This window comes from Camelus ferus, chromosome 20 (assembly GCF_009834535.1).
Source record: "Camelus ferus isolate YT-003-E chromosome 20, BCGSAC_Cfer_1.0, whole genome shotgun sequence".
In the NCBI taxonomy this organism is placed as follows: domain Eukaryota; kingdom Metazoa; phylum Chordata; class Mammalia; order Artiodactyla; family Camelidae; genus Camelus; species Camelus ferus.
Window position 1 is genome coordinate 25045896 of NC_045715.1, and position 16721 is coordinate 25062616.

General features: G+C 40.7%; 1 protein-coding gene across 1 annotated transcript in view; it reads left to right on the plus strand.

Annotated features, from left to right (window-relative positions):
• Positions 1-16721, plus strand: part of CMTR1 (cap methyltransferase 1) — a 50896-nt gene that overhangs the window by 17728 nt on the left and 16447 nt on the right. Inside the window, 5 exon segments of the mRNA XM_032462981.1 lie at positions 2960-3158; positions 3958-4076; positions 6036-6132; positions 6449-6581; positions 7423-7602. Coding sequence (XP_032318872.1) covers positions 2960-3158; positions 3958-4076; positions 6036-6132; positions 6449-6581; positions 7423-7602 — 728 coding nt within the window.

The following is a 16721-nucleotide window of genomic DNA, read 5'->3' on the forward strand; positions in this document are numbered from 1 at the left end:
TGGAGATGTTTGTTACATAGGAAAAGGCAGCTGTGTTTGTAATGCTTCAGGCAGCTTCTTGACTTCAATTGATTGATAGTGGCCGTGGAGAATTGCCCTTTCAGAGATGTTCTTCTACACTCCACTATAAAAAGTGATTTCTCTTCAGCCCTTAGTATTTTTTTCTCTTTTCACCTTTGTTTTCCCCTGAGAACTAGAGTGACAGCCAAGCCCAGTGGGCTTGGTACATTTCCAGGGCGAGCAGAGATACTAGAGCAGTTCCTAGTAGAGATGGGAGTGGCTGAAGCCCCAGGCACACGTCCAGGTTTGCTAGGGTCTCAGTGGCTCTTGGATCATGCAAATTATAGAATAAGAATGTAGAGAACTTGAAGCTTGAGGAAGTGTGGAGAGGGTAGAGGTGGGAAGCCAGAGGGAGGGTCTCTCAATGTGTTTCTGCTTCTGCAGATTGTGGTAAAAGGAGAAAAGAGGCTTGGGTAGGGAAGTACATTGTAAACAAGAATTGGAAGGGGCAAGGGAAAGAAGGGCATTTAGATTCTTTGGGTCTATGGAAGCATATTATAAACCAGAATGTTACTTGAGGGATTTGTGTGCATGGGGTTATTGTTGAGGTAAGAAAACATTGGTTGTGAAGTATAACAGGAGAAAAAAACTGAATATAGATCTTTAAGTTTCAGTGCTATCTTTTATTTTTATTTATTTTTTTAGTGCTATCTTAGAAGAAATTAGACCACACTTACAAAGTGCCCACTGCATATAGAACACAGCTAGGCATTGCAAAAAGGATGGAAAAGGACAGGAGTTTTGACTAAGGAAGTTGATCTAGTTGAATATAAGGTCATCTTACGTTTGTTTAGTATTGTACAGTTTATAAAGTTCTTTGACATATGATATTTTATTTAATCCTACAACAGCCTTGAGAAATAACCTACATTAGTCCCAATTTACAGTTGAGAAAGCTCAAGCTTAAAGACATAAATTGTGCGCTAGCCTTTGACTGCACAGCCAGTAAGTACAGAGGTGAGAGAACCCCAGCTGTCCTTTCTATGAGAAGACCTTTTGGCTGTGCACACATCCTAAAATCGCAGGACAAGATCACATTTATGCTCTGTTTTTGGAGGTGAGATACTTTCATTGATTCATTCCCATTCCTTTCCCCAGCCTTCCTTTGGGCCAGCGGCTCACCCCGAGAGGCTGGAGCCTCAGGCCAGTGGTGAAAAAATCATTTTCCCTCTTTGCAGTGTGTGCAGGCCTTAAACTTGTGACCCCTGCCTCATGACCGCTTTGCAGCCTGGGAAGTGCTACATAGTGTTCTCACAATGGCCATTAGGTCTTTTTTTGTGTGCAAATGAATGTAATCCAAAAATATGAATAATTAATGGCTCAGGAATGAAGAATTCTGGGGTGAAGTGGCGGGGAAGGGAGAAAGAACTGATGTATCCCAGAAGCCGCATGGGCTTGTCATAGGATGATGAAGTTTATTTTTAGCTAAAGTCACTTTCTCTAGAGACTTTTTTTTTTTTTTTTACTGTTTTGATAAAGTTAGATAACTATCATCAGAGGCAAGGCCCTTGTCACCTAGAAAGTACCTGGACTGTGAACATTAGTATTTCTTTCTTATAACTGTTTCCCCTGGAGTTTTCTGATCTTTATCCAGCAGTTGCAGAGCTCTGGACAAGCACTCAGCCATGCCAAACCTGTTGCAGGGAAGTCTGAGCTGTCTCAGCCACTTCCTGCCAGATGTTCATCGGGGTCCCTTGCAGTCATCCCCTCTAGAGCCCTGCCTCTTGTCACCAGTACAAATGATACATCCTATCTGCTGTGGAGGGTTGGGACAAGTAGAATTCACCATCTAGGGCCCAGGTGTGTAGAAGTGTAAACACACAGTATGGGCCAGTGCTACATTCAGTATAAATTTTAGATTAAGAGTTAAAGCCACTCAAGTGGCCAAAACTGTAATCCAATAAAAATTCAAATGATTATTGTAATTTAGTTATTCCTTAGGTGGGCAGGTGCTCTGGTGGCTGCCTGGAAGCTGCACACCAGTGTTCCTGTTCTATCTTGTCAGCTCCCAGCTGTGCACCACCCCAGGCCCCAGCTAGCAGAGGCGCAGAGGCCGGAGAGGAAGGAAGTATGAGAAAGTAGGCTGCTCAATGCACTGTTGTTTCTTGGATGGGGTCACGGAACAGAATAAGGGCTCTAGTGAAATCTGAATCAAATCTGGGGTTTTAGTTAATAGTAGTATGCCAGTGTTAGTTTCCTAGTTTTGACAAATGACAGTATAAGATGTTAACAAAACTGGGTGAAGGGTATATGTGAACTTTGTCCTTGCAACTTGTCTGTAAATCTGAAATTCTTCCACAATAAAAAGTTACTTGGGGGAGAAAAAAAGGGAGAGCCTAGGAGAAAGGGGAGAAGGGAAGCAGAGGCTTTGGTCTGGAAAGATAGGCCCTGTGGCTGGGAGGGGGTGATGTTAGAGCCCCTCAGACTTTGGACAGAAAGACCTGAGTCTGATGGTCAGGCTGATAGGATTCTGATTTAGCTTTGTTACAGACTGGCTGTGAACAGATTACTTTAGGTCTCGGTGTCTCTTTTTCTCTGTCTGTAATGTGGAGGGTAGAACATGTATTCTGCTCAGTAGGACTCTTGTCAGGCAGGATATGGTAAGGAAAAGATGCTGAGAAATTAAAAAATGCACACTTAGATGCCGACCAAGATATTTTTATTAGGCATCTGAGCTAGGCCTGGTGGTGTGAAAGGCATTGGGTATTTTGAGGTCGAGATGGGCAACTCTAGAGAGCAAAGATCACAGAGGATACATTTCCTGATTATTGTGGCCCTGGCAGGAACTCTGCATTGTGCTTGCTGAAAGACTTAGTTTACTTCCTGTATGTTCTCTTTCATGCTCCCCATTGAGCCATCTTTTTTCCCTTCCTTCCCTGTCTTCCACTTGTCTTTGCAGAAACCACTGGTGAAGGACCGGGAAGCTGAGCTTCTGTACTTTGCTGACGTCTGTGCAGGCCCAGGTGGCTTTTCGGAGTATGTGCTGTGGAGGAAGAAGTGGCACGCAAAGGGCTTTGGAATGACTCTGAAGGGCCCTAATGACTTTAAGTTGGAGGACTTCTACTCTGCCTCCAGTGAACTCTTCGAACCCTACTATGGTAGGGACATGGAGAAGGGTACCCAGGGGCTATGAGGGACAGGTCTCTGTGGGGACTTTAGGTCAGGAGTACTTATTATCCAATTGCCATGTTTTCTTTCCTAGGTCTCTCAGCCTGGGATTCCCAGTCCATGTCATGAAGGTCTTGGTTCTCTCTAGACTGTCCCTTTTTACCCCAGGCCTAGGGGATACAAGTTAAACACTTCACTAGGCAGACTCTCATCAAAGCCATTATTAATTGCTCCTTTCTTCTCTTGTGGTGATAGGAGATAATGAAACTGCCTGATCTCCGACTGAGAACTGACAGGGTTATTAACAAATACAAACCCCATGCCCATCTCCAGCCCTGTGTCCTGAGTGTGGCGTGCCCTGCGTAGCAGACAGCTCAGCAACCCCCAAATGGTTCCCTCCACTGTGTCTTGCTTTTTATGACTTGGCAGCAAACCCTAAGTCCTTTGTTAACAGTTCTTTCTAAGAAATTGATATTGGTTCCTAAATGCAGGTGTTTAAACACAGCTTTAATCTTGAACATGAAGACCTATTTTAGTTGATGACTCTTGGCTGGTCAACTCCTTTTAAACTTTGCTTTATTACAGCAGGGCCCTGTTTTTGCCTCCTGGTCCATCACTGCACGGCAGTCTTATGGGACAGGTCCTTCAGAGGGTTGCTTCTCACAGGGGCTTTTCTCCTGGGCCTCGAGGCCTGCCTGATACCTGTGTTCACAGCCCCAGAGAGCTTGTGTCTCAGCTCCTGGGATGCACAGGGCAGATGAGCTAAATGTGAATCTTGTGTTCACTCAGGCGAGGGTGGGATCGATGGAGATGGAGACATCACCCGCCCGGAGAACATCTCTGCTTTTCAGAATTTTGTCCTGGATAACACAGATCGCAAGGGTGTCCACTTTCTGATGGCCGATGGGGTAGGTGACCTGCTTTTCATTGGGTGATGCTTTAGCGATTTATCATGTTAGAGGCTTGAGGATTGATTTTGTTTTGTTGGGTCCCTCAGCTGCCCCGGGAGGTGGTAGCTCACTGTTCAGATTGTAGGAGTGTATGATGTATGTTTTAATTCTTTTTGTACATATTTTTAGTGGTAGTTTTGTCAAGGCTGTAATGTAGACATCTTAGAGCAAGTGGGCCTTCTCAGCTCACTTCTTCAGAGGGCCTTGAGACCTGTTGAAGGGAGAACCATGACTAAGATGAGCTAGGCAAAACTGACCAGGAAGAACATTTCTATCATTTGTCCCCTTGGTGCTGCTTCTGGTGGAAGCTGTTCTATACACGGCCGCTCCTAAGCCTCTAGATAGGCTGATAGGTGACCACATAGCCAGAGGCAGCAGCTCAGGGAATCCACTGGAAACTCTGTTAGTGGCTGGGCTAAGGTGAATATTCAAGTTGCCCATTCCTTGGGCAGCTGCTTGTTGCATAGAGGCAAGCCCCCTGCCGCTTTCTTCCCCAGTAGTCTGATGCTGCAGGTCGTCTTTCTGGAGCGAGCCACCACTTAACATAGAGGGTCAGAGAACATGGCAGTTGCTCTAGGGCCACATGGCCAAGTTGAGAAAAGCCTCTGGAGCTCCTCGGGTGGTCTCTCAAGCTGTAGCTGTGTGGAAAGGTGGAGAAATGTTTAGGATGTCAGCATGGGATCTGAACATGCCCTGGCTCAACAGAGCTTTGCGCACAGCGGGGAGTAATTGACAGACTTGGGCAGAGGGGAGGGAGGGGCTGCTCTAGCTGAGCATGTGGGGGTCTAATAGTGCTTGGGAGGCGGCCTTGCAGTGTCAGCTCGAGTCAGCAAACTTGAGGATTGTCCTTCTGCTTAGGCAGTATAGACTGGTGACCCGTGCCCCCTCATCTGTTTTTTTGATTGACCCTATTAAACAGGCATGCATTTTAAGAAGCATCTATAAATGAAAGACATTGCTTAACATTTTTGATTCTGGAGACCTGTCCAGGCTGGGACCAGCTTAATGGAGACCAGCCTCTTTTTTTAATTACTGTGGTAAAAAACACATAACATAAAATTTACCACTGGAACCATTTTTAAGTGTACAGTTCAGTATTGTTGAATCTATTCACATCTCCAGAAGTTTTTCATTTTGCAGAATTGAAACTATACCCATTAAACAACTGCCTTCTCTTCCTAACATAGCCCCTGGCCTCCTTTACTTGTATGAACTTGGCTGTCTGCTCCCTCTTGGGATCTTACAGGGAGGGAGACCATCCCAGGAATAGCAGCACAGATTCTTTGAACAGACACCCTGGCCAGAGACCCTGCCAACTGGAGAGAGAGGGTCCATGGTCTTGGGACAGGAAAGGGGGTTTGTGAATAAATCCTTGGTCAGCAGAGAGAGAGTGATTACTGTGACTGTCAGAGTTGTGCTCACTTTTCTCCTGTTATCAGACTGGAGCCCCCTGGTCAGTGGTCAGCCCAGGGGCTAAGTGAGCTCATGCAGAGTATTCAGGCCACTTGTGCACCCTGGGTCTCATTGGACTCACCAGGGCATTCAGTTTCCTATCTTGTAGTTGGCCTGTGACTAGCCTCATTTTGCCTCTGTACTGCTGTACTTGTCCCTTGGATTCCCACATGAGTTTTAAAATTTGCTGGACCATCTCCTTGGAGGAGCAGACTTGGTTCCATCCCCGGGAATGATAGAGCAGGAAAACAGCACAGGCCTGGTGGTCAGGCCCAGAGCCTGGTGCTTACCTCACCATAATGAGCCCTGTGACTGTGCCATATAATTTAAACACCAAGCTGTATCTTTGTCAGATGGTGGAGATCAATGACATTTCAAGAAATCTCAAGGAAGATGAGGTGGGGTTCCTTTTTTTAGTCCTCACCACTTCTCTTTTCTACCCTGATTCATGTGCTCTCATTTCAGGGTTTCTCCGTGGAGGGACAGGAGAACCTGCAGGAGATCCTTAGCAAGCAGTTGCTGCTCTGTCAGTTCCTCATGGCGCTGTCTGTTGTCCGGACAGGTGACACTTCTTATGCTGTCTCCCCACCCAGGACCCACCAGAGGCCGTGTTGGACAAGATCATGTATAGGGATTGGCTTGGAAGTTAAAAAAAATCTGCTTATATAGGTGACAAGTGGCTGAATGAGGAATTTAGGGCCAAAAGTGCTATAGAATTCCCAAAATCCCCTCTGAAACTGTCTCTCTCTCGTATTGCCTCTGACTTTCATTCGACCCAGGTGCTGGGTCCCTGACATTGTCATGTTCCCTGAGACTACCTTACCCACTTCCTGGGATAGAAACTGCTGATTGCTGTTGGTGTTTTCTCTCTAATCTAGGAGGCCACTTCATCTGTAAAACCTTTGACCTCTTCACACCGTTCAGCGTGGGGCTCATCTACCTGCTGTACTGCTGCTTTGAACGAGTATGTCTCTTTAAGCCGATTACCAGCCGTCCTGCCAACTCAGAGAGGTGAGACTTTCCTCTCCATTTTAATCATACTAGCTGGCTAAATGTCAGAACAGCAAATCCTGGTGCATCTCTGGCATGACCATTCAAGCTACGTTAAAAACCTTCATTTTAAAAAAGTGATGGGGGGGAGGGTATAGCTCAGAGGTAGAGTACGTGCTTAGCGTGCACAAAGTCCTGGGTTTAATCCCCAGTACCTCTGTTAAAAAATAAATAAATAAATACATAAATAAACCTAATTACCTTCCCCCAAAAAACAAACAAACAAAAAATAAAATTAAAAAAGTGATTGAAACCAAGAGGAGTCACGATTTGGATTTTATTTGTCCTTTGATTTAGCCTCTGCCTACTTCTCCACAAACCTTATTCACCACACTTATGTGGATGATCCTTGGATTCGCCCAGGAGGGAGAAGGAGACCAAGAGAAGGGTCGGTCACCTGAAGGAACATGGGCTGAGAAAGGGCAAGGGGGCCATCAACTGAGGCATTGTTGGCATCTCAAGTGGCACACAGTGCCCATGCACGATCTGAGAGAAGATGGGGCCATCTGAATTGCTAGGTGGCCTGTTACAAACACGGATTTCTGGGCTTCATCCCTGGAGAGTCTGTCTTTAACTTCACAGACTCCCCAGGTGATGGTGACACAGCCAACCTGGCACAGGACATAGTTGAAATACAGCCCAACGTAAAAAGGAAGGATTTGAGGTGAACTTTGCAGCACACAGTCTGTGCTGTTTGTGCATAGACAAGGCTGTTGAGCTTCATGACTCAGCAAGAGGTTTGGGGAGGAGAAATGTGGGGAGAAGCCTTTACTCAGTGGAGTGACAGGGTATCTCCTGCCAGGTATGTGGTGTGCAAGGGCCTGAAGGTGGGCATAGATGACGTACGACGGTACCTCTTTTCAGTCAATATTAAACTCAACCAGCTGCGGAACACCGATTCTGATGTCAACCTTGTGGTCCCCTTGGAGGTGATCAAGGGAGACCATGAATTTACTGACTACATGATACGGTCCAATGAAAGGTAAGCAAACCGGTGTTTTATTTATTTATTCATTTTCCTGGCACCACTAGGGTATCAAGGAAGACCAGAGAATGAAGGACTGAATGACTGCCTCTTGATAATCGCTTTTTCAGTTTTGAAAAATTGGTTACTGGGGTTGGTCTGCTTGTTCCAGGGCTCCTAGGGACTTTGGGTACCTTGGGGACCCTCATCCTGCTCCCATGCTCATCTGTCACAAGGGTGGCTGGTGGGAGTCTGGCTGGCATTGCCCTACCCATGGGAGCCTGAGTACGATAGTGAAATCTGACAGAGAGCAGACATCCTGTGTCCTCAGAGGCAGGAGTAATTTCCCTTTAATTGCTTCTGTTTGTAAAAGGCCATCATAGTTTGTTGCCTTATGAAGTCCCCTGTTTGGAGGCAAGAGATGGCTGAAAAGCAAGTGTATAACATGCTTTGGAAGTTTCTAGTACCAAAGCTTTCGCCAATCCGTGAGTTCTCTAAATTGGCCATCTGAACGCTGGTTTTCTGTTTTTTGGGGGTTTGTTTTGTTTTGTTTTGTTTTTTAAGCCTTCTTTATTTGTTTCCCCAACTCCCTGTTAGTGATGATAATTTAAAGTTGTGACAGTTGGCTCAGTTTTCTAAGTGGGCAAGCCTTACTGAGAAGTTTTTTGAGATAGGTTGGAGAATTGCATAGTATCAATGAATCAGTAGCAATGCTTTCTTAGGGAGTCAAGCAGATGTTAGAAAGGTCATTTCTAAGGGTGCAACCCTAAGTCTCTCAGAGAAGCTTGAATGTATAGGTGGCCCTTAGAATCAGAAGGAGAGGAAGTCTTTATCCATCTTATCTACCATCTCCCAGTATTTTAACTTTCCATAGTACTACCACATGAACTCTCTTATGTTGATGTAAGGCTGGGCACCAAGGTGGAGCAGATAGTAAGTTTCAGCATGTTGTACATGAGGGAACAAACAGGCCCCGGGACCAGCCTTGAATCAGCAAAGCCAAGGCTTTGTTACATTTTTGGACTTCTTTTTGCTGAGCCATGTTGCCATCTGCTACAAGTATGTGTGGGATGCATGGCAAAAAATGCATGGATTTCTTAGTGCTCCCAAATGCAAAGTGTTTAAGCAATCCTATAACCAGTTTTCTTTCTTTCTGTTAAAAAAAAATTGAGGTATAATTGCATAAGTGAAATGCAGATCTTCTGTGTACACTTCAGTCAGTTTTGACAAATGCATCTTTTCCTGTAGCCTACATCCCTATTAAGATTAAAAAAAAATTACCGTCATTTTGGGAAGTTTCTTTGTGCCCTTACCCAGTCAACCTTGAAGTAACCACTCTTCTGATTTTTATTATAAGTTAATTTTGTCTGTTCTAGAACTTTGAATAAATGGAATCATACATATACACTTTTGTGTCTTTTTTTTTCTCCTCACTGTAATGTTTTTTGAGATTCATTCATGTTGTATGGGTTTGTTCCTTTTTATTGCTGAGTAGTAGGGTCCATTGAATGGATATACCATATTTATTCTTCTGTTGATGGACCGTTGTACTGTTTCCAGTTTGGGACTGTTATGAATAAAGCTACTAAAACATTCTTGTACAGGTGGACCGATGTTTTCCTTTCTTAGGTAAATACCCAAGACTGGAAACCTAGGTCATAGGGTAGATGTATATTTAACTCTTTGATAATAGTTTTCTAAAGTGTTTGTACTGGTTTACACCCTTCAGCAAAGTATGGAGTTCTAATTATTCTATATCCTTATCAACATTTGGTATTGTTAGTCTTTTCATTTTAACATTCTGGTGGGGTGTAATGTTTGTATCATTGTTTTAATTTTCATTTCTCTGCTGATTAATGATGTTGAGCCCTTTTTTATGTTTATTGGCTATTTGCATCTTTTTTAATGTTATCTTTTCAAGTCTTTTGACCATTTAAAAATTGATTTGTGTTTTTATTAAGTTGTAGGAATTATTTATATATTCTGAATACATGTCTAATGTGTTGTGAATATTTTTCCACAATTTATAATTTGCCTATTTTCTTAATGATGTCTTTTGATAAGCAGATGTTTAAAATTTGTTGAGTCCTTTTTTTAAATTGCAAAATATAACATAAAATTTACCATTTTAACCCTTTTCAAAATATGATTCAGTGGCATTAAGTATATTCACTTTGTTGTGCAATCATCACCACTATGCATTTCCAACTGTTTAATCATCCAGAGCAGAAACTGCTTATTAAACAAGAACTCCCCATTCCCCTAATCCCCAGCCATTGGTACCCTCTATTATATTTTCTATCTCTGTGAATTTTCTTATTGCAGGTGCTACATACAAGTGCATTCATACAATATTTGTCCTTTTGTGTCTGGCTTATTTCACTTAGCATAATGTTTTCAAGATTCATGTTGTAGCATATGTCAGAATTTCATTCCTTTTTAAGGTTCAGTAATAATCCATTATATATATGTACCACATTTTGTTTATCCATTCATCTGTGAGGGACATTTGAGTTTCCCCCACATTTTAGCTATTGAGAATAATAGTGTTACGAATATTGGTGTGCAAAGTAACTGTGTCTCTGCTTTCAGTTCTTGGTATACATTCAGAAGTGGGATTGTTGGATCATTTAGTAGTTCTGTTTAACTTTTTAAGGAGCTGCCATATTCTGCAACAGCTGCACCATTTTACATTCTGACCAACAACGCATCAGGGTTCCAATTTCTCTATATCTTCACCAATATTTGTTATTTTCTGATTTTTTTTTTTCATAATAGCCATCCTACTTGGGTATGAATTGGTATCTCACAGTAGTTTTGGTTTGCATTTCCCTCATGACTAATGATTTTGAGTATGTTTTCATGTGCAAATTGGCCATTTGTGTATCTTTTTTGGAGAAATACCTACTCAAGTTCTTTGCTCATTTTTATTTTATTTTTAAAAATTTATTTATTTATTTTATATTTAAGTAAGTTGACTTACAATATTATATTAGTATCAGTTGTACAACATACTGATTCGGTATTTTTATACATTACAAAATGTTCACCAGGATAAGTCTGGTTGCCATCTGTCACCATAAGAGTTATTCTGATATTATTGACTATGTTCCCTAATGCTGTACATTACATCCATGTACTTGTTTATTTTATAACTGGAAGTTCGTACCTCTTAATCTCCCTCTTTGATAGCACTCATCCCTCCTCCTCCCCTCTGGCAGCGACCAGTTTGTTCTCTATCGATGAGTCTGTTTCTGTTTTGTTATGTTTGTTCATTTGTTTTGTTTTTTAGATTCTACATATAAGTGAAATCATATGGTATTTATCTTTCTCTGACTTATTTTACTTAGCATAACCCTTTCTAGGTTCTTCCATGTTGTTGCAAATAGCAAGATTTCACTCCCTTTTTTATGGCTGAGTAATATTTCTTTATATAGGTATATATAATGTTCATTCACATAGGTATGTGATATATATACACACACATACACACATATACCCCACATCTTTATTCATTCATCTGTAGATGGACACTTAGGTTGCTTCCATATATTGGGTATTGTAAATAATGCTGCAGTGAACATAAGGGTGCATATATCTTTTTGAATTAGCATTTTTGTTTTCTTCAGAAAAATAAACAAGTGGAATTGCTAAATTGTATGGTAGTTCTATTTTCATTTTTTTGAGGAACCTATATACTATATATTCCATAGTGGCTGTACCAATTTACATTCCCACCAACAGTGCACAGATGTTTCTTTTTCTCCACATCCTTGCCAACACTTCTTAATTTGTTGTCTTTTTGATAATAGTGATTGTGATAGATGGGAGGGATATCTCATGTGGTTCTGATTTGTGTTTCTCTGATAATTGGTGATGTTGAACATTTTTTCATGTGTCTGTTGGCCATCTGTATGTCTTCTTCAGAAAAGTGGCTATTCAGATCCTCTGCCCATTTTTCAATGAGGTGTTTGGGTTTTTTTGATATTGAGTTGTATGAGTTCTTTGTATATTTTGGATTATCAACCCCTTATCAGATATATTGTTTGTAAATATCTTCTCTCATTCAGTAGGCCGTCTTTTTGTTTTGTTGATAGTTTCCTTTGCTGTGCACAAACTTTTTAGCTTTTGATGTAGTGCCATTTGCTTTTGTTTTCTTTACCAAAGGAGACGTATCCAAGAAAATACTGCTAAGATGGATGTGAAAGAGCATACTGCCTATGTTTTCTTCTGGGAGTTTCATGGTTTTAGGTCTTACTTTCATTTAAGTCTTTAATCCATTTTGAGTTTATTTTTATATATGGTGTGAGAAAGTAGGCCAGTTTGATTCTTTTGCATGTAGCTATCCAGTGTTCCCAACACTGTTTATTGAAGAGACTGTCTTTTCCCCATTGTATATTCTTGCCTCCTTTATCATAGATTGCCATATGTATGTGGATTTATTTCTGGGCTCTCTGTTCTGTTCCATTGATCTACGTGTCTGTTTTTGTGTCAGTACCACACTGTTTTAATTACTGTAGCTTTGTAATATAGTTTGAAACTAGGGAGTGTGACATCTCCAGCTTTGTTCTTCTCAAGATTGTTTTGGCTATTTGGGATCTTTTATGGTTCCACACACATTTTAGAATTATTCTAGTTCTGTGGAAAATGCTATTGGTATTTTGACAAAGATGGCATTGACTCTGTAGATTGTCTTGGGCAGTATGGTCATTTTAACAATATTCTTTCAATCCATAAGCACAGTATATCTTTCCATTTGTGTTATCTTCAATTTCTTGAATGAATTAATGTCTTACAGTTTTCTGAGTACAGGTCTTTTGCTTCCTTGGTTAGATTTATTTGTAGGTATTTTATCTTTTTGATGCAATTGTAAACAGGATTGTTTTCTTAATTTCTCTTTCTGATAGTTTGTTGTTAGTGTGCAGAAACACAACAGACTTCAGTATATTTCATATCCTACAACTTTACTGAATTCACTTACTAGTTCTGCTAGTTTTTTGGTGGCATCTTTAGGATTTTGTATATGTAGTATCATGTCATATGCAAACAGTGACAGTTTTACTTCTTCATTTTCAATTTGGATACCTTTTATTTGTTTTCCTTGTCTGATTGCTGTGGCTAACACTTCCAATATGATGTTGAATGAAAGTGGCAAGAGTGGGCATTCTTGTCTTGTTCCTGATCTTAGAGGAAATAACTTTCAGCTTTTCACTCTTGGGTATAATTTTGGCTCTAGGTTTGTCATATATGGCCTTTATTATGTTGAGGTATGTTCCCTCGCTAGCAATGAATTTTTATTATAAATGGATGTTGAATTTTGTTGAAAGCTTTTTCTGTATCTATTGAGATGATCATAAGATTTTTATTCAGTTTGTTGATGTGGTATATTAATATTGATTGATTTGCAGGTATTATGTCCTTGCATCCCTGGAATAAATCCCATTTGATCATGGTATATGATCCTTTTAATGTATTGTTGAATTCAGTTTGCTAATATTTTGTTGAGGATTTTTGTGTCTGTGTTTATCAGTGATATTTGGCCTGTAATTTTCTTTTTTTGGTGGAAACTTTGGTTTTGGTATGAGGTTGATACTGGCCTAGTAGAATGAGTTCAGAAACATTCCTTTCTCTTCAGTTTTTTAGAGTAGTTTGAGAAGGGTAGGTGTTAACTCTTCTTTAAATGTTTGCTAGAATTCACCTGAGAAGCTGGCTGGTCCTGAACTTTTGTTTGTTGGAAATTTGTTTGTTTTTACTCATTCAGTTTTGTCATTGGTAATCACTCTGTTCATATTTTCTATTTCTGAATTCAGTCTTAGGAGATTGTATGTTTCTAGGAACTTATTGATTTCTCCTGGGTTGTCCATGTAATTGTAGTAATTTTTTATGATCCTCTACAGTTCTGTGGTATTGGTTGTGATTTCTCTGTCATTTCTGATTTTATTTATCTTTTCAAAGAACCAGCTCTTAGTTTCATTGGTCTTTCCTATTGTTTTATTTAGTCTCTATTTCATTTCTTTCTGCTCTGATCTTTGTTTCCTTCTACTAACTTCAGGTTTTGTTTTTCTTCTTTCTCTACTTCCCAAAGGAGGTGTAAGGATAGATGGTTTGATATTTTTCTTGTTTCTTGAGGTAGGCTTGTATTGCTATAAACTTCCCCCTTAGAACTGCTTTTGCTGTGTCCCATAGATTTTAGATTACTATGTTTTCATTTTCATTTGTCTCTAGGTATTTTTTGATTTCCTCTTTGATTTCTTCAGTGACCCATAAGTTGTTTAGTAGATACTGTTTAGCCTCTGTGTGTTTGTGGTTTTTGCAGGTTTTTCCCCTTGTAGTTGATTTCCAGTCTTATACCTTGTGGTTGGAAAAGATGCTTGATATGATTTCAGTCTTTGTAAGTTTATTGAGACTTGTTTTGTGGCCTAGCATGTGATCTATCCTGGCAAGTGTTCCATCTGTCATTGAAAATAATGTGTATTCTACTGCTTTTGGATAGAATGTTCTATAAATATTTACTAAGTCAGTCTGGTCTAATGTGTCACTTAAGGCCAGTGTTTCCTGATTGATTTTCTTTCTGGATGATCTGTCCATTGATGGAAGTGAGGTGTTTCGTACTATTATTGTGTTACTTATCTCTGCCTCTCTTAAATCTTCTGGGGTTTTTTTTTTCTTGTGCCTTCATTTGGAATATATTCCTCTGTCTCCTCATTTTGCCTAATTCTCTGTGTTTATTTCTGTGTATTAGATAGGTTGGTGACATTTCCCTGTCATGGAGAAGTGACTTTATATAGATGTCCTATGGGACCCAGCAGTACACATCTCTCTGGTTACCAGAGCTATGGGCTCTAGGGGTATGGCTGCGTGGGTGCTTCTGTTGTGGCATGGTTGACTATTGTGGGCATGCTGGTAGGCAGGGTTGGCCCCTTACCCAGTTGGCTGCCAGGCCCTGCCTTGTGTGGTGGTTGCTAGCCACCTAGTAGGTGGGGTGGGTCCCATTGTGGCTGGCTGCCAGTCCCAGGAGGGTCTTGGGGCTGGTGCCAACCTTCTGATGGGTCGGGCTGAGTCCTGGGGAAGCTGTCTGAGGGTGTGGGGGGTCTTGGGACTGGAGCTGGCCCATTATTGACAGGTAAGCCCCCAGCACTAATAGGTACAGGGACACCAAAATGGCACTTGCCTGCACCAGTGTCCTCTGGTAGAACAAGCTCCCCCAAAATGGCTGCTGCCAGCATCTGTGTCCCCAGGGGGAGTCCCAGTGGCCTTCTGTCGCCCTGGGAGGCTTTCCAAGATCATCAAGTGGGTGTCGGGTGAGGCTTCTTTAAAATTACTGCTTGAGTGGTAGGACTTGGGAGTGTGTGAGAATTTGCATGCACCCTTTAAGAGCAGTCTCTATTTACTATAGCCCTCCAGCTCTCTTGTAAGCCAGCCCTCCTGGTCCTCGAAGCCAAATATTATGGGGGCTCATTTTCCTGGTATAGAGTGCCTAGGCTGGGGAGCCCAATCTGGGGCTTGGATGCCCCAGTCCTTGGGGAGAGCCTCTGCAGTTGAAATTAACCTCCCTTTTGTAGGTCACCTACAAGTCTTGACTATACCACATTTCCACTCCTCCTACCCATCTCATTGTGCCGCCTTCTTTATACCTGGGAAATCTTTTCTGCTTGTCTTCAGGTTGTTCTCATAGATAGCTGCTCTGTAATAGTTATAATTTTGGTATGCCCATGGGAGGAGATAAGCTCAGGATCTTACTCTACCATCTGGGCCACACCTCCCTTTGCCCATTTTTAAGTTGGTTTGTTTGATTTTTGTTGTTGCATTATAGGAGTTCGTTATACATTCTGGGTATTAATCCCTTAATCAGACGTTTGATTTGAAAATATTTTCACCCATTCTGTGGGTTTTTTTTTTTAACTGAATTGATTGTGTTCTTTGATGCACAGAAATTTTAAGTTTTGATGTAGTCTAGTTTATCTATTTTTTCTTTTATTGCCTTTGCTTCTGGTGTCATTCAAGAAGTCATTGCTAAATCCAGTGTCATAAAGTTTTCCTCTGTGCTGTGTTTTCTTCTAAGAGTTTTATAGTTTTAGGTCTTATGTTTAGGTCTTTGAGTTATTTTTATAGACAGTGTGAAGTAAGATCTAACTTCATTCTTTTGTATGTAGATACCCAGTTTCCTCAGCACCATTTGTTGAAAAAAAATCCTTTCCCCACAGAATGGTCTTGGCACTCTTGTTGAAAATCATTAGATCATATATGAGAGAGTTTTTTCCTGAGCTCGCTATTGTCTTCCATTGGTCTTTATGCTGGTATCACACTGCTTTACTGTACTGTTGTAGTAAGTTTTTTTGAAATGAGGATATATGAGACCTTCAGCTTTGTTCTTCATTTGCAACATTGTTTTGGCTATTTGGGGTCCCCTGAGTTTCCATATAAATTTTAGGATGGGTTTCTCTATTTCTGAAAAAACTGCCATTGGGATTTTGATAGCATTTGCTTTGAATCTGTAGATAGATTTGGGTAGTATTGTCACGTTAACAATATTAAGTCTTCTAAACCATGAACACAGAATGTCCTTCCATTTATTTAATGCCTCTCTTTGTTTCCTTCAGCAGTGTTTTGTAGCTTTCAGTGTACAAGTCTTTCACTTACTTGATTTAATTTATTCCTTAGTATTTTGTTCTTTGTGATGCTATTGTAGATGGAATTGTTCATTTCATTTTCAGATTGTTCGTTGCTAGTGTATAGAATGTGACCAATTTTTGCCTATTGATTTTGTGTCTTGCAAGTTGGCTGAATTTGATTCTTAGTTATAACAGCTTTTGTGAAATCTTCAGGGTTTTTCATAAAAAATCATGTCATCTATGAACTGAGATGATTTTATTTCTTCCTTTTCAATTTGATTGCCTAGAAGTTTTAAATTTTGATGCTGAAATCCAGTTTATCAATTTTTTTTTTGTTGATTTTTGTTTCCTTTCTAAAAAAAAAACCTTCACTTATTCTAAAGTCATGAAAATATTCTGTTTTCATCTAGAAGTTTTATAGTTTTAGCTTATAGGTTTAGGTCAGTAGTCCACCTGAAATTAATTGTGTGTGGTGTGATATAGTGGTCGAAGTTCTTTTCTCCCTTATAGATACCCAGTTTTTCT